We start from the raw sequence: 19,030 nt of genomic DNA on the forward strand, positions 1-19,030 counted from the left end.
CATTGGCAGTTAGGTTGAAGCCTTGACCAACAGGCTTCCTGACATGTGCTGTGGAATCCTTCTCAAGTAAATTAAACTCACTTTAATGACTGAAAAGTAATAAAGTCAACTGGTTTATTAGAGGCCTGTTAACCGACCGCGTCTACCTTAAATAATGTACATCATAAGACGGGACGAGATCTGACTATAACAACAATATCAGAAAGGTTTACATTTTAGAGTTTCTTCTTAAGATTAACATCAGTTTTTTTCAATTACTGGGTTTTTTCAAATTGTTCTTTTTCATCTTCTTTCTTAAAGATCTGAAAGCCTATTAGCACTAACAAAATCCAGTTGACTATACATATATCTTTTTTAAATCATTTCCAAAAAAAATTTTCTTACAATTTGATAATGTATTTCAGAAATTTTAACATTTAATAATTAGAAAATGGGGAACTAAACATTTGTGCTTTTAATTGTTAATCTCATTAAGTATACATTTTCTAAATAGAGGCTTGTTCACCAATAACAATTAGATAATTGAATTAAAACTATGGTTTAAATTAATTTACATTAAAATGAACTAATACATGATAACATATATCAATCAACAATATCGTGAAAATTCATTTAAATATTTAAAAACTTATTTTTCTAAACTAAACTTACTTTACATGAGCTTGGTCTATTAAATATCACAAAATTATTATTATTTTGAGTTACAAGCTTGAACACATAATTCCTTTGCAATAATTTTTAAATTAGGCTTTCCATACATTCCATGAAATAAGCCATAACCTACATTTTTTAAACTTATTCATTTGGTATAACATTTATGTGTGTAATTTTAGCCCTTTCCGCCTACCAGATGTTTTACAAGACTCAAGCAGAAAATCACTGGCAAAATGTGACATTTTTATATGGTCTTGGTCTTGTTTATTTTCATTACAAGGCGTACCAGTGGTAAGTTATATAAATAATTGTTTATTGAATATTGTGTGATGCTTTTGTCTTAAAATAATTGAAAGTGGAATAGTCCAAATACAATATTTTATAAAAGTGGTCTAGAAAGTTACATGTTAGCTGTGTATTATTTTAAAATGAGTAGATGTTATATTTTTTACTGCATTAAAAAATTTTGTTTTATAGAAGGTAATATTATGGCCGAAGTATTTAATTTGAAAAATTATATCGATGGCTAGGAAGCAAAGCTCGTATCTGCGAAGTTTACCAAACAACGAACATAATATGGGTGCAATTATTGCTGTTTATTATTACTTGTAACAAGTAATATTCCCAAATGTTGACCTAATAGAAATTTATGTATTAATCATGTGATTATACCTATTATTCACGTGCTATACGTAAGCTTATCAAATACGTTCAATTAATGGATGTTTTGTTAAAATTAAGTAAAGGTAAGTACATTATATTTTAATTTTAGTATTTTCTATTTATATTTACTGAAAGAAAGTAATACTTTCGCCCGTTGGGCAAATAAAAAAAGCCACATTTCTTTTTAGTAAACTAGAAATATTGTTTACTAACCACAAAAGGAAATAAAAAATATTTAAATGACATGTTTGTCATCTTCAACTTCATTTAGAGTGCCAAGTTACATGCAATCTGGAGCATTAATTTTTTTAATAGACATCGTCAGTTGTACTCCTTAATCTAAGTGCGGGAAAGTAAAAATAAAATAGATTACGTATTCATTGTAAGAAAGAATGTACTAATATCTGCCTATCGCGTTCGGTCATAGACCATCATCAATTCAAATTCAAAACTTTTTTATTTGGTCCTTAGAATACAGAGTTGTAAGTCGATTTTCAGCGTTGAATTGGTAAAAACCGTGATTACTCTTTTGGTTAACAACTTTGACAGGTAAGTGTGACGTATTGTTCCCCCACCACTTAAAAATTCTGATCTAAAGGAACAGTCGCTGAAATGAATTGGTTATTAGGAATCAAAGAGTTTATGTTTTTGTTTTTTCTTTTCTGTTTGATTAAAAAATGAAGTCGAATTTTTTGATTTTCCAGAGCTTTAGCCGCTCTTTTCTCTCGAGTAAACTATTGTGCTTTTATTAGATCTAAAATAAATTATGTATAATGGTCATGAAAATTTGCATGGGTGAAGCAATAAACACCTTATTGCCGAAATTAATTATAAATGTTCTCTCCTTTAATTTAACTTTTTTTTACTAAGTAGCGTATTAATAGTTTACTATGAAATAATTGAAAAGAATATAAAATATGTTTGCGTAACAAATATAACATAATATAAAATTTCTTAAATAAGTACCATCAAGCAAATTGCTTGTCGTTTCCAGGTCCTCGACCTTAACTACTACTCGTTCTCCTTAATAATTTAAAACTAATTGGTGTTTGTTTTTCTTAATTTATTAAGGGCGCATGCCATATCGCAATCCTCAATCAATTTTTTACAATCTAAGCATAGCCTTATTCTGGACTGTAAGCCCAAAACCGGGTAATAATTGGTAAATACCAAACGCCAAACAGCTGATCCGTGACGTCACGTTTTCCCCTATTTTGGTTAAAACCAGAATCGCAGAAACATAAGGCCCTTCGCACTTTAGGCAACTAAAAAGAAACTAATTGCAAATTTAAATCGTCAATCAGTTGCTTATTAGTTGCGGCCCGTGTATTTTTGTGAGCACTCGCACACAGCGCAACTAGTTGGTAACCAGTTTGAAACGCGTCGGTGATCTGTCAGCAGCAACCGGACATGCGAGTCGCTCGCTAGTCTCGATTAGTTTCTAATGTGTTTTATGAGAAAACATTCAAATTGTCGAAAATGACAGAACAATCATTGAATATTAGATCAGTTCAAGAAGTGGAAAAATACCCCTGTCTATATGACTATACATTAAATGAAAATTTGCGTAAAGACATAACCGAAAAGTTTTGGAATGCTATTGGAAAGGAACTAAATTTATAAGGTATGTATTGATTTATACAGATTTATTTAAATTATTACAAAATAAGCTATACAGTGTAATTCCATTGCCATGGAAGAGCAGCTGCTGGAGTTATGAAATAGTTAGATAAATAATTCCTTAAGTTGTATGCGGAAGATTGAGCACTTATTTGAAGATTTTGGGGTTCTATATCGGGATTTATGACCGGGCTATAATTTTCTTCAAATTGCTGTGGATTATATGGTATGCCTTCCCGTTTTCGTACATAATTGTGTAGAATACACACAGATTTTATTATTTTAATGATTTTCTCGGGCGAATGACATTTTATTGCAGTATCTAAAACTTGAAATTTCTCGGCCATCATTCCGAATGAACATTCTATGATACGTCTTCCCCGACTTAATCGGTAATTGAAAATCCTTTTTACATTATCCAATGTACGTTGTGGATATGGTCTCAGTAAGTAGCGTAGTAAGGGAAATGCTTCGTCGCCAACAAAGTAGTGAGGGAATTGATTATTGCTCGCGTCACTGGGCAATTTTAAAGATAGTGGAAAATTTAGGACTTCATTTTCAATCCAATGCTTAATAGCTGAAGCACGGAAAATTCCGCCATCGCTATTTCTGCCTGCATAACCGGTTTCAATTAATGTAAATAGACCATCAGCGTCACAGCATGCTATCAGTACGATAGAATGGTACGATTTATAATTAAAATTAGTGGATCCGGAATTTGGAAGTTTTTCAATACGAATATGTTTTCCGTCAATAGCGCCTAGGCAGTTAGGTAAATTCCACAATAAACCGAAGCGTTCTGCAATTTTTTTCCATTGTTCCATATCTGGAATGGGCAGATATTCTTCCTTTAATACATCCCATATAATCGCCGTGGTTTCGGTCACAATTTGTGAAACGGTATTATCCCCTCTAGCAAAATATAAAGCTAGACTGACGAATGTTCCTCCAGTCGCAAGATATCTGAAACAAAAATGTATTTAAAATAACACTATACATATTTTGTTTTTATTTTGAATTTTTTTACACACTCTACTACCCTATACTTTTCTGCCGAAATCTGCCTTGGACCAATAGTTTTCATTTAAATAAAAGATAGGCAAAAAACACAAATCAGAAACATCATTTCTAAATATATTTTTTATTTCAGTGACCGAATGCAAGGAGAAGTGGAAAAACTTGAGAACAGTATTTGTGAGACATATGAAACCAGCTCCAAGTGGCTCTTCAGCTAAATTAAAAAATGCTTATTATCTAACAGCTGCGATGCAGTTTGCTTTACCATATATAAAAGCTTTAAATTCCGCGACTTCAGGGAATTAGCCAAAACAATCGGAAGAAGTTCATGATGATCATGAAGAAGAAGAGTCGGATGATTCCCAGACAACACTTCCACGGACAAATTCTGTGTCCCTGCCAGCACCATCCCCACAATCAAATTCATTGCAATTACCATCTCCTCACTCGTATGCTTTGCCATATGAGCCTCCACAATCATCAATTCATAAAAAAAAAATCTTCAAAGCGCAGAGATAATAAACAATCAAAAGATAATGTAGATGAAAGCTTTGATGAATATTTAAAAGCAGAAAAAAAAACTTGATGCCAATATGGATCCGCTGCAGGAGGCCAATAAAATGTTTTTACTGAGCCTACTGCCCGATTTGAACGAGATGTCTTCCCACCAAACAAGAATGCTTAAGCGAAAAGTAATGGATTTAATTGATGATATAGTGCATAGTACGCCAAAGATTTTGAGCCCAAATTCAAATATATCGACAGGGTCTGAAGTCTCGGCAGAGTTGCAACCTACAACCTCAACAATTCAAACAGAACAAGGAAATATCTTGACCGCCCTTCATATTGCAACACATAATCCACAGAGAGCCTCGTCTTATTATGAATTTGTGGGAAATATGTTCAATACTAATGATGTTTAATTTAGTAAATAACATTTTTTTATAATTATTCAGTTTTTATATTAAAGAAAATAAATTTATTTTTCTTACCTGAGGGTTATTAAAATTCTTTCGTCTGCTCCAACACATTCTCGCATTGGAGTATTTTTCTTGTGGATAGCAGGGACAAGCAATTGTACTAAATGTACATATGATTCCTTTGACATTCTATAAAAGGCCAGAAACTTGGCGTCAGTTTCTTGTAGTTCTTTTGCAGCAACAAAAGCTCTGCATTTTATATTTTTCTCAATGTAGGGGTGAATCCAATATCTCCTTTTCTTTTGTCGGTTTCTCCTTTTTCTATAATAGTAATAAAGGATAATATCTTCATCACTCGAATCACTAGGCATTTTTTTAACGCGCACTGTACTAAAATAATAGTTTAAGCACAAAATTCCCCCGATAATTCAGAAGCGAAGTGATTTTATCAGTTGCATCGTGTGCGATTCTTAGTTGGTAACTAGTTTGTGATTTAAATTTCCAATTAGTTGAGTTTCTTTTTAGTTTCTTAATGTGCGGAGGGCCTAACGTAAATACCAACTAAAAACCGTTCCACGCTGAAAATCGGCTATAGTTACAACACAATAATAATAGAAAAAATATGACAAATAAGGACCACCTCGCGATTATCTGATTCTGCCAAATTGGTTGGGTTTTATTTATCGAAACTGTCAGCATTTTGAAAATATTTTAAAACTTTAAATTTGGTACCCAATTACATACCCAATACAACCTGATAGATAATATTGAGCGCATTCAGCGCAAGTTTATGAAGTATCTCTGGTTTAGAGAGGAAGGTATCTTTCCGGCAAGAGGTTTGGTTAGTCAATTATACTTAAATAAATTTAATATTATACCTTTAGCAAAAAGAAGAGAAATTCTTTTTATAAAGCTCTGATATAACCTTATTCATAACAAGATTGACTGTCCTACCCTTTTGGCTGGATTAAATTTTCATGTACCAAGAATAAAATCATTAAGGCATTTTAGGTTATTTTATGTAAATCCCGCTAAGACTAATATTTTGTTTAAATACCCTATTTATATTTTTGTTGATAGTTCAAGGTCCATTATAGAAAGTATAAGCTAGATAGGTGCTACAGGGTCTTTCTAGTATGTGTATAGATAGTAGGTTTAAGTACATAGAATGTTAAGCGTTTTTATTTTTGTACACAAATATTTTGTTATTTTCTTTTTTCTTTCCTGCTTTGCATATGCTGAAGCACCAACTTTATAATATTTCAACATATTTTTATTGTTTCTCTTTCCTATTTTTTTCAAATCAAATTCTTTCCAAACACAAATATTACACACACAGTATTGGGTAACAAACTTGTTGGAAATAAATGCCTTTTTTTATTATTCTATAACCCATCCACAAGACTCGTTTGAATACAAGCTTGTGTGAAGTAGCCCAGCTCGCTGTAATACTTTTACAAGTAATATAGAGATACGATATCATCGGGTCTATACAAGAAACGTGAACACTAAATGGAAACTGTTAGCTTCACATTAGCATCTTAATACTTAGTAGGCCTTAACAATAAGTGCCTCTTAGATTTTTCGTTTTGGTAAATTTGTCCTTTTGACAAAGCAATTTGTTATTTTGTTTTATAACTTCTCTATATTTATGAAACCCTATGTAATATTGTAAAGAAATAATCTGGAATTTTCAAGCCTGACGATGGCCTGTGGCAGAACCACTAGGCCGAAGTTAGTTCATTCTTTCTTACGCTAAATACGTGTTTTGTTTTATTTTATTTTGACTTATTATTATTATATATATTATTTTTTTCCTTCCTAGGATAATAATCTACTTCTGTGACAAAACTGCAAATTTTGTTGTATTTTTTCAGAATAAGGAGTGTCTCGCCACAAGAATGATTGATACAACAAGACCAAACAGGTGTCAACTGATCTAATTATAACTACCTCAAATAAAGAAAAATGATGAAATAGAAAAATAGGACTTTGTCTGCAAAAAACTTCTATAGCTATTTTCTTATTTTAACACAAATTTAAATACTCTAGTTGAAACGAGCAATTTCTTCAAACAATAATACATTGATTATATTCAAGGTAACAGAAGACAGCTGACGTATAAAAGTACTTGCTGACGTTACAGGTCATATTCTGGAGACATAATGACAGAAATTATATGGACGTAATGCTAATGAAAAAAAATACAATGATCACTGGTTTGCTGAAAGCCGAACAATACCAACAAAAAGGTGACTCACAGCAGCGAGAAAATAATATAAGGGACAACATAAGGAAGCGGCAAGGTTAGGAGTTATTGGTTGCTAAAAGCACCTCTTAATAAACAGGTACATTGCCCAGAATTTAATGGAAGGCCAAAGTGCGAGACAGTTTTAGAGTAATCAGAGGCAACCGACATTAACCTGGTTAATCTGGAGACCAAGGGTGCTTATACCTGGACATTTGATAAGATTGTGTTATACCAGTCAGAAATTACAAAAGATTCATTATCAAATAAGAATTTTAAAGTAATAGAGAATTGACCATGTAAGATATCTTAAGGAATTTCATATACAGGGTGTTCCGCGAGAAAAGGGCCAACATTTCGTGACGCGTTCCTTAAGTAAATTCCAGTTCAAAATATTCTACGAACATGGGTCCAACAAAGAGTCAGAAACAAGAGGTTCCTGAACGAGGTTAAAAAAAAATTTAATAGCGTGTCCTGGTCTCCCCGTTTATTGAATTTAAATGCTATGAATTTAAATGGAACCGTATAAAGCAAAGCTTAGTGTAAGTAGAGAAATCATATACCAGCGCTGAACTTCTTCAAAAAGTTAATAATATATCTGAGAATCTAAGAAATAACCACCGTATTATTGGAAAAGCCATAAGTCAGATTAGTATATCGACTAGCATACACTTACGATGTCAAGGTGGTGACTTTGACCAACTATTGTGAACATTTGCGTAAATAGTATTATTTTTTTGTTAACTAAAATAATTTATGAACATTATTGTATGTTATGTCCCATGACCACTATTAAATTTACAAAAAAAAAATTATCGCGATAAGCAAGCATTTGCCGGCCCATAATCATGGACATGATATTTTCGACTCGAATTTACTTAAGGAACATGGAGTAAAATTTTGTTCCTTACGTTGCTGGATATCCTGTCTGTACAGGATATTAGTATATAAGTGCGAGAAACTTTATGGGTAATTCGGCATTAAAAAATAACAGTCTACTAAACAAATGTATGTCCGCGAATTTTTCGTTTTCCGAGATACGTGTTAACATTTTTCTTACAAAGTATCGATGGTACCATTGATGGTTTTTCGTCATTTCTGAATTCCTTGTTTTATAAATGCAGAATTGTTTGACCACATAATTTTGGTATTGGAATGTAATGGTATCGCCATCGAAGTAATGGTATTGGTCACTAATCTTAATGATAGCACGCAGAATTGTATTCAGGACGTAGGGAATCCCTTCAAACAATATTTGCTCATCTTCACCAACATTTGTTTTAAAAAGGCGCATTTATCAAATAAACGGCTAATTGCACTCTCGAGAAGTACGGAGTGTGCGAGTAAAAGAAGCAGTTTGCGGTCTGAAGCAAGTACTCACAAAATTTCCAATACATTGAATGTAAGTAACTTCAAAAAATGATATTTAAAATTCTTAACAAATATCAATTGTATTAATTCCATATCCGACCAAGTGTGCAAGCTCTACTACTTTTTTCCGCGCTTATTTTTTTGCCAAACACGTTAATTAAATCGTCAAATTCGTAATTCCAAAAGAAGTTTTGTTTACGGACAATCAGTTATGGGATGATAAAAATTCACATGGAATTTTTGAATCTCTTTTTTAGCATCCGTTTTCAGTAAAACGTCTTAAGATTAAATTTTTTATTATATAATTAAAAGATTCCTCTACAGCTGAGACAGCAGCTCCTATGGTTCATGTTTGATGGTGCACTAGCTAATTTTAACATTAATGTACGTAATCACTTAGAAACAGTATACCTAACTCTTTGGATAGGTAAGGAACATTGACCTGCTTGATCGCCGGATTTAAATTATCTAGATATTTGCATTCGGGGTTGTTGTAACTCCTTAGTTTATGCCACTCTAATCGGAAAGGCTGATTACCTGAGGAATCAAATTATAGCCGGCTGTGAGACAAGCAATACACCAGGAATATTTGCGCGAATACGAATGAATATTAATGAGAATTGAATCTTGTGTCACGTTTGCGGGAGGTTTTTTTAAAAATTTGTTGTAGCTTTGTGGCTTTAAAATGTTCTTAGTGTTACTTCCTGTTACTGTTATTTATTCTGGTTTGTTATTATAGTGGATAGTTCTTGATAATGTATTGCAGCAATATACGCGTTGTAAAAAGTAATTATTCATTTTTTTGCATAAAAACGGCGCCTCTTTGAAAATGAGAAATTCAAAATTTATTTTTAATTTGAAGTATGTTGAAAGCATATCATATTTTTCATTAAAAGAAATTAGACCCATTACCCGTGCACGCGCCAATAATGCATATAAAATTACAAATCTCTTAAAAACCGCACCAAATTTCATTTGTATATCTCAATAGGTCTTAGTGCAGCAGTAAATGAATCGGTTATAAGAAAAACTTTAGCATCTCGGAAAACGAGACATTTGCGGATATTGTTAACTTGTTATAATAGTTGAATGGAAGAATCACCCCCTGAAGTTTGTCGCGTTTATTTACTTAACACTCTGTATACTCCATACACAAGCTAACACATGCTCAAAGCAAAAATAAGCTTTAATTAAACAAAGAAAGGAGACAGTATTGAATGATGGTTCGAATAAAAGCTTATAAGTTAGGTTTTGTTCCAGTTGGTTTGCGTTGTGATTTTATCATATATTCATTAAAGGGAACCAAGGGTTCCACATGAGATATGACTGGATTAGCGCCTTTTTGTTTTTTGTTTGTTACTGCTCAGTTTGTTCCTATAATTAATTAAGAATTGCATGTATTACCAACAGATGTTTTTTGAATACGCCTTACAATCCCCTTCATAAATACAGCAATCAAAATAATAGCAGTACTAAGCTATAAGTGCTAAAACACACACTCGCGTTTACAAAAACGCGATTTTTAAAAGTTTATTTAACCATGTCTTACATCTTTAGCGATATTCGCGAACGAGGGAATGCTCCTAAGCCATCGATATACGTACATATGTATATCCTGTTTAAATATCTTAGTATCTAAAAAAAACCACAATATGGACGTAAAAGTACAATATATATATAACTGGAAAATTTTTTTTAAAGATATATTCGATTAACCTTTTTTAATTTTCCTATTGTTTTGTACCTATGCCTTTAATTGAAGAATGAATTTTGGTCGATCTTTTGAGTCGATATACCATTGGAATATTGAGGGTACCGTTTTAAACAGGAATATTTCTCAAATGAGTCTTTAGTTCGGATTGCTTTTTTTGTTTTTTAATTTTACATTAAAAATCTATTTTTGATGAACTTTGTGAAAAAGTGTTTGTGCTTTGAATGTATCGCCAGAAGACAACATTTAGCCTCGAGACATCTTGGAGTATCCCTTCTAGTACTAGCCAACAAGTCATTAGGCGTTATATAGTTGAAGTAGCAAAAATGTAATATTACGAACAATTTGTATTAATTATAGATAAATTTGTTTTTTTCGCAGATTTGAACGGTGATTCTTATGAAATCAGATTTTTTTTGGATTAATTGGATTTACAAATTACACATACGCACATATTAGATTCTTCGAGAAGAACTTTACACACAGTCCTACATAAACAGGGGCCAATAATTACTACCGATATATTAAATATATATAAAACTATTTAAAACGAGATAATTTTACAGGTCCTTTCTAAAAGCGATTGCGGTAATGCCGAACTAGAGCGAAGTGATTACATCGTCTGAAATAGCACAGTGATATTAATATAATCATAAAATGTACATTTTAGAATCCGCCGAAGACAAGTTCTTGCATTTGTTCGGTTGACGATTTCTGGAGAAATCCAATTTTCTTAAAAGATGAGAAAATTACAGTATCAGAAGCGGATTTATGGAAGAGGGAGGTTTCCGTCATTTCCTCCAAAATTTTCCTAAAAATTAAAATGATCTGGGATCCTTAAATAAAAAGTGATCGTAAAAAAAAATTAATAGTATTGAAAACAAAATGTTCAAAATATGTAGATTCAAACGTTTTGCATCACCCTAAATTTCCGAAAGTTTTTTTTATCGGCAAAGTGAAGCATTTTAGTTGTTTTCTTAATTAAAACTAATCAATAAGTTTCTAATCTATTTTTGCCGATAAAAAAAAGTTCCGGAAATTTAGGGTGATGCAAAACTTTTGAATCTATGTTTTTTAATACTGTATAGTATTTTATCAATATTCGCGGGTATTTCTAAGAAATAATATATAATCAAGATAATAAGATATATCTCAAAAATATGTGATTTAGTACAGTAGTGGCCAAAAGTAAAATAGACAAAATATTATTTTCATATAATTGTTTAAAGATTTACCCACAGGTCCCCTAGATTTTAAATTATTGTTATTTGTAAGGCGGTCTATAAAAAGATACCAATAAATGTCAGTTAAATATTTTGCTTGCTATCAGATAAAGCAATAATATAAATATAGCTGGGCAAAAGTAGATAGACAAAAACAATTTTGGATTTTTTTTCTAGATATTTATAAAATAAAATTAGTATAGTATTGCTTCTCTTTAACTCAAGGTGCAACATGCCACGGGGAATTAGATTCTCTCTTGATTTAAGACAACCCATTATTAATGCATATCGCGCGGGTGATCGTCAAATTGATATTGCTCGTAGATTTGATGTTAAAAGAAAAGCTGTTTGGGCAATTATCAAAAGATATGAAAGGACAGGATCATTAGAGCCAAAAAATAAATCTGGTCGACCAAAAAAAATGGACATTAGAGCTGTACGCAAATTAAAACAAATTAGCCAGAATAACCCTTTCATGACTTCTCGTCAAATTCAGATAGGATTACAGGCTCTAGGGATTTGTAATGTGTCCTCAAGGACTGTAAGACGAAGATTGGTAGAAGAGAATCTATTTGCACGTAGGCCAGCAAAAAAACCATTGCTTCCCAAAAAGAATCGCTTAGCCCGATTGGAATTTGCTCGTCAGCATATACACTGGACAAAGCATAAATGGAAACGTGTTTGCTGGAGCGACGAATCGAAGTTTAATTTGTTTAATTCCGTTGGAATTCAATATGTTAGACGTCCTTCCAAGTACACAAAACCCACAGTTAAGCATGGAGGTGGATAAGTGATGGTTTGGGGTTGCTTCTCAGGTTATGGAATGGGTCCGTTACATCGCAGCATAGAGGGCATAATGGACAGGTTTATGTACAGGGATATTCTCAGAGATGTTATGTTGTCCTATATCGAAGACAATTTACCACTGAGATTCCAACTCCAGCAAGATAATGACCCGAAGCATTCCTCCAAAATTATGAAGCAATTTTTCGAAGAAGAAAGCATACCAGTTTTAAAATGGCCATCCCAGTCACCCGATCTTAATCCCATCGAAAATTTTTGGGAAATTGTAGATCGTGATATTAGGGATACAAACCATTCAAATAAAGGTGAATTATTCGAACGGTTGCAACAGAAATGGAAAAATATTGGTTTTAAACTCATAGACAATCCTATTGAATCAATGCCACGTAGTCGTCAGGCTGTAATAGACAATAATGGGTATTTTTTCAAAATATTGTAGATGGTTTAGTTTGTAATTTAAAAAAAATACTTCGAAAAAAAAAGAGTATTGGTTATTTTTTAAATTTGTCTATCTACTTTTATCCAGTGTATATTTAGTTATTTCTTATTATTTACCAAATTAGGTGATTATTTCTAAAGAATGTTTTATTATTTTTATGCATGTTTATGTTGCCCATAATATACTTAAATATCTTTATTATAGAATTTTTATTTCCTTTGATTTTTTAAAAAAACCATTTGTCTATCTACTTTTGGCCATTACTGTATATGCATTTCAGATGTGCTTATAGTTATTATCTAAGGCATTTAATTTGTAATCCTGAATTTTGCATTAAATTGAATATTTGAGTCGATTTTCTTTTTCCCTGACAAGAAAGGTAGTATCCGGCAGCAAAAACTGCAACTGTGCAGTTCTCTCTCGCTCTCTGTTATTTTTCACTACCTTCATAATGAATTTTGTTTGAACTCTAGGATCAGTTGGTAAGAAGGAAGTAAGTTAGCGTTATACCTTTTGCATTAAATATATATATTACAACAAATAAGTGGAGATGAAATGTGATAGCTGTTGGCACATGCTATATGCCATCCGCTACGATGTCGAAAACGAACAAGTTTGCACATGCAGGATATACAGGTAGGGAGTGACTAAATCTAATCCTAAGTCATTATCTACAATCACTATTATATGGTATAGAGATTTTTATATACAGAGCAGAAAAAATGTTTCAAGTAGAATGAGTTAATAAGAATTATAATAGTTGCAAGATATTTTTTGTGAAGTGTGAGAATACAAGTTTTGCTTGTGTTAAGTTATATCATGTATGAATGATCTAAATAAACATGAGAAAAAAAGAAAATCTTAATACATCTTTTCGCCATTAAAATTTTTTCTTATAACTTTATTTTATATTATCCTTATATTGTACAATAGAATATGAAAAGCATAAAACTAGAAGTTTACCATAACCAAATCATATAGAAAATATAAACAATAAGACGATTGTTTTTCCAATTTCTTGTATTGTTTCTAAATTTAAGCTTTTTAGTTATACAAAAATGTTCTTTTTTAAACTTTGTAAAGACTAGCTCGTTAAATCAGTAAATGAACTTCTCTGCCGAGGGCAAATTCACTGCATTCAATCTAATGAAGTCTATTAGCGCAAAAATCGGTAGTTAAAATAACGATAATTGCTTATTTATTTTTAGTAAAAATCTTAACATTGTTCGGAAATATCGCCGGCAAAAGTTCCCGGAGGTGGTAAAATGGCAAAACAATTTCTTTTCTTTTTTTAATTATTATTTTGCTAAATCTCTTCGAAAAAACAAGAAAAATTGAAATGTTTTTATAAAATTTATTCGATTTTTTGCATATGCTCTAAATAAAACTATAATTAAACTATATACAGATTTTTGGTGAAAGATCATTATAAGAAACATTCTCTTGATTCCTATTTATTATTTTCTAGGCAGACGGTAAAAAATGATGGATGAACTGAAGATTCTTGGCAAGGCAACAGTTCGGCCATAAGTTTTGGACAGAAAATATTGAATGATCATTGAGAACGTATATATATTTTATTATAATTTATTGCCCCACAATGTTGTACCATTTATGTTACAACATGAAATAAATTATGCTGTAATATTAGCGTGGTTGAAGTCGGTATTTCAAAATTTATAATTAAACGTATCGTGGAAACTATGTTTGAGTCTAAGATTAAACTAGATAAAATTTTTGAAAAATCACTGCACATTTTGTATATTATATTCTATTGTTTTATATAATGTTTAAATTAGTTCGGTTTTTTCCTTAAAGAGTTAACTATATATAAAATAAAACGGATCTTTTTAAACGTTTCAAGATATATAAAGATTTATTGCAATCTATTTAAAAATAGAGTAAAATGTTGCCGCAAACAGTTTACTGAGCTTTGTAATACCTTTAGTTTGTTCAAAAGTATTCTAAGCATAAAAGACCAGTTTCGTTGTTTAGAAAATTTATTATAACTATAATAAGTTTCAACAAAGATGTCATTAAACATAATCAAATTTGTTTGATGTTTTTAATCGAATCAAGAATAAATATATAGTTTTTCATATTATGTTACTTTTAATGCAATACAAGAATGTATTATATTAGATTCTTAAGTTCCATTTAACATCTATACAGCCCAGTTGCTTTCTGGAAAATTTTCGCCAACTCCTAAAGATTCTTAATGGGATCTGGATACTGGTGATCGTTTTAAGCATTAAATTTTATTCCCTCAAACCATTTTTTGGCAGCCTGTTTGGGATCAATATGGTGTTGGAACGAGAATCTTAGTAGCATTCTCTATTCGGCGTAACGCACCATTACATGTTCCAATATAGTACGATCTACAAGACTATACATTTTTCGAATCATTTGGTAGATTTGTCTCGTTCCAGAACCTTAAACCAACCTCAAACCATTATATTTTCGCCTCCCTGCTTAAGGGTACCAGAACCATATTTAGGATTAATTCTTTTTTTGCTGGAAGATACACGAATCGTGTTCCATTATTTATAGGTGATTATTTTATTATTTAATTATTTATATTTCATTCTTTATACAGGGTGTTATTTAAGTACGTGGTCAAATGCCAGGAGGTCTATCTATTCTATGAGTAGTTTCAAAATGAAAAGTTTACATAAACATAGGTCCAGAAATGCTTCAGATACAGGGTGAAAAACTTTCTTTAAAAATCGGTTTTTCCTAAATATCTTAATAAGCTTTCAGTCGATTTTGTTCAAATTTAACAGTGATATTAAGGGCAGTAAGAGGCTAATTAAAATTATTAAATCCAGTGGCGTCCTGGAAGACAGCCCAACCAATATTTTTGACATAAAAATTATGCGCCACAGACTTTTTTCCAATGTTTTTATTTGTTTCGAATTAAGCAGCTAAAAATACAACTTTTTTGTCTCCTGAGTTTCTTACATATCTCTCTTCGTTTGCGAGATAAAAAAAATATAATCACTTTATTGCATGTCCTCGGGAAAATAACATAAGAAATATTAGAACCACCAAACTAATAAAGCAATGAAAATTAGAGGAAAGTCGTCGCTTGAATGTTTTCGCACAGATAAGAAAAATTAACCTAAAATAATCACATAACTAATAGGCGCATTTATCAAGAAAGATACCCTCATCGCATTATACCAAATAGACAAACATTTGTGAGCATATTTCAAAGCCTGTGCGAATCAGGCACATTTCAAAGGTCGGCTGCGTAATTGGGAGCCCTGCCACAGTAAGAACAGTGAAGATTGAGGAAGCGGTTTTACATGAACTTGAGCCTCGATACAAGTACACGAAAATTTCAGAACAATTAAATATTTCTTACTTTACTGTATGACAGATTTTAAGAGAATATCAAATGTATCCTTACCACATACAGCGTGTTCAAGCGTTATACCTGCCGATTTTCCCCAACAAGCTGTTTATTGTACCTGGCTTTTGCAACAATAGGTAGCGTTTCCAAGATTTCTATACCGTACTTTATTTACCGATGAAGCGTGTTTCTCCCGAAATTCAATTATGAACTTTCACAATAATCATATCTGGGCTGAAGAAAATCCCCATCGGTTACAGAAGTTAGTTTTCAGCAACAGTTTTCCGTGAATCTTTGGGTTGGTGTTGTAGATGATTATCTCATTGGACCTCAATTTTTACCCTTAAGATTAAATGGTCAAGAATATCTTAAGTTTTTGGAATTTATTTTACCTGGACTATTAGAAAATGTACCGCTGGAAGTAAGAAGAGCAATGTGGCTCATGCATGATGGGGCTTCACCTCACTTCAGCATAATATCTCGTCAATTTTTGGATGCAACTTTTGGAGAAAAGTGGATCGGGCGCGCAGCTCCACAGTCATGGCCACCCAGGTCACCAGATTTAAATTTATTTAAGTTAAATTTTTTTTCTTTGGGGGCATTTAAAGTTCCTCGTTTACAAAACTCCAGTCAACAATGAAGAAGAATTAACCTAGCGGATACGGGATCAGATAAGACATACGGCGGGAATATTTCAACAAGTTCGGCAATCAATGTTAAGGCGAGCTAATGTTTGCATTGAGGTTGAAGGAGGGCATTTTCAGCAACTGTTATAAGGCTGGTGTTATTTATTGTTATATTTTTTTATTGAAATAAAAGTTTAAGGGTACATTTAAAAATAGGTTTTTTTACGAAACGAAATCGACTGAAAGCTTATTAAGATATTTAGGAAAAACCTATTTTTAAAAAAAGTTTGACACCCTTTATTTTGAAAATGAAATTTCCGGACCCATGTTTATGTGAACTTTTCATCTTAAAATAACTCATAGAATCACCTCCTGGAGTTTGGCCACGTACTTAAATAACACCCTGTAGATTAAGTGGCCTAATCGAGTCAAAATTTGATTTGCAGACAGCCGCTAATTATTCTGACTTGGCTTCTATACTTTTTTTCTGTTAAATCTATAGACTAGTGGTTTCCACGATTTATTAATTATCTTCCTTCTGGTTTACAACAAATTTATGAACAACCGCACTTCAACAAATCTAAGCTCAAGACAAAAAATTGAAGAACACCTTAAAGTAGAAAATACGTAGATATACGAAAATTGAATATTGATTTTGTCTAATAAGTAATCATAAAACATATTTACATTTATGACTATATTATGTGAATATTATAATTCCTATAAATCTACTACTGGTCACTGTTAAAACATTACTTAGGTGCGCTTTGAACTCGCGCTATGATAAATGCGCTATACAATTCCGTATGTTAAAGCGTACTTATCTTAGCGTTTTCAATATACTTAGTTTGTTATATTCATGCACCATGTTTTGTTTACTTTATTTTACCAATCTTTATACTATAAATTTGTAAACCCAATTTCTTTGTTAATTGATTTTTTAAATTAAAATAATAATTTATTAAGCATAAGAAAATGTGGTTTGAAAAATGCGTGGATCAAATATTTTATTATTGTGCCAATCTACGTAATAATTTGTTCTAATTTATGACATAGATTGGAAAAAAATTAACACCAGGAGTTCTTTTAAAAAATAATACGTTTATGATTGTTATTTTTCTTAATTGCATTTCAGTCAGTAAATCAAATATTAATAAGTTTCTGAAGACTGTAAAAATGCTTCCACGATAAATCCGAGTGTTAAAATGGTAATTCCTTTACTTTTATGGTGCCAGAGATTCAAGAATGACTCTTTTGGGCCGTAATAAATTTACAAAATTGTTATTTATTAATATGGAATCATTTAAAATGAAAATATTTGAGAGAAAGTATTTAAAAATACAAAATGATTATATAGGTGGGAACCGAGCAATTTATTCCAATTTTATTCAATAGTATTAATCAAAGGATCTATATAAAAAGAGTTGATGGAGACTGTCAATACATTTAAAGCAAACATTCTAAAAAGGTCTCACGATATTTTAGTGTATTAAATCGGACGGAAACGAAGTTACCTTCTTATAGTTTATGGTGCCAGGTATCGAGACTGATACTTTTTTGACTATAAGGCCATAATTGTTCTTTTTGGTCATTTATGTCTATGTATTACACTCGTCTATCGTTTATTATTTTGTTACATTAAATAATAATAAATCAGCATTATAGGAAAGCCAATACAGTTTACAAGGTTTTGAAAAGTAACTCAGTCCTAACTTGACTTGTCAGTTTTCTAGAGAATTATCAATAAAGACTAAAAAAAAAATACAAATTCAATATGGGCGCACATAAGCAAAATCGTACTGAAGACCGTACAAATTGTACCGTTTTAACATATTAAAGCATATTTAGAATTGTTAGAAAGAAACAATAGTAAAAATGTTGAAATATAGATTAACTACCCTAATCTGTTATAATAAATAGCATAAAAAGCATTATCAAAATGAAATAAGTGTCCAAAAAACTCAAAAATTGCCTTACACTAAAGAAAAGATACTTGAACAGTAGAGAACAATAAAAAAGCATGAATTACTACAACAATATTTTTTTCCTTCAGCCCTTTTCTACGCAGTTATATGCCTCTAAGCATGCATCTGAAAACTGTATAATTTCATGAATTTTTAGTACATTCAAGACGGCTGCACAGTTGTGTTTTCTAGGGAGGTACTACCTTACATAGGGTAAACTACCCAATGATTGGCACTTTAAGGTAGTGTTATTAATAAATGCGTTCCTAAAATTATAAATTTAATTTTAAGCCAATAATAGTAATTTTTATTAAATATCTAATAATTTAATACCTGTAATTTATTCATTTTGTTATTCGTTTTATATTCTTTGACCCAAATTTTATTTAATTCGTTACAATTGAGAAAATTTCCA

At 31.5% G+C, this 19,030-nt stretch overlaps 2 protein-coding genes across 3 annotated transcripts in view; one reads left to right on the top strand and one right to left on the bottom strand.

The window, feature by feature from the left end:
• LOC126748382 (lysine-specific demethylase 6A) overlaps positions 1 to 19,030 on the top strand; it is a 132,698-nt gene that overhangs the window by 8,653 nt on the left and 105,015 nt on the right. For both annotated transcript variants that reach the window (XM_050457584.1, XM_050457585.1), the window contains exon 4: positions 834 to 945. In XM_050457584.1, the coding sequence (XP_050313541.1) occupies positions 834 to 945 (112 nt within the window). The remainder of the gene's footprint in view (positions 1 to 833; positions 946 to 19,030) is intronic.
• On the bottom strand, positions 709 to 6,053 carry LOC126748385 (putative nuclease HARBI1). The gene is made up of 2 exons (XM_050457591.1): positions 4,947 to 6,053; positions 709 to 3,900 (listed from the first exon to the last, which is right to left on the bottom strand). The coding sequence occupies exons 1-2, from the start codon at positions 5,243 to 5,245 to the stop codon at positions 2,988 to 2,990; spliced, it is 1,212 nt and encodes a 403-aa protein (XP_050313548.1). The 5' UTR covers positions 5,246 to 6,053; the 3' UTR covers positions 709 to 2,987.

The sequence above is a fragment of the Anthonomus grandis genome, chromosome 22 (assembly GCF_022605725.1).
Source record: "Anthonomus grandis grandis chromosome 22, icAntGran1.3, whole genome shotgun sequence".
Taxonomy (NCBI): Eukaryota; Metazoa; Arthropoda; class Insecta; order Coleoptera; family Curculionidae; genus Anthonomus; species Anthonomus grandis.

Excerpts from the sequence above, each read along its gene's own strand:
- LOC126748385 (XM_050457591.1), bottom strand. The coding sequence starts at position 5,245 with ATGCCTAGTGATTCGAGTGATGAAGATATTATCCTTTATTACTATTAT. Across the intron at positions 3,901-4,946 it reads AGAATTTTAATAACCCTCAG|ATATCTTGCGACTGGAGGAA; the intron begins GTAAGAAAAATA and ends TTTTTGTTTCAG.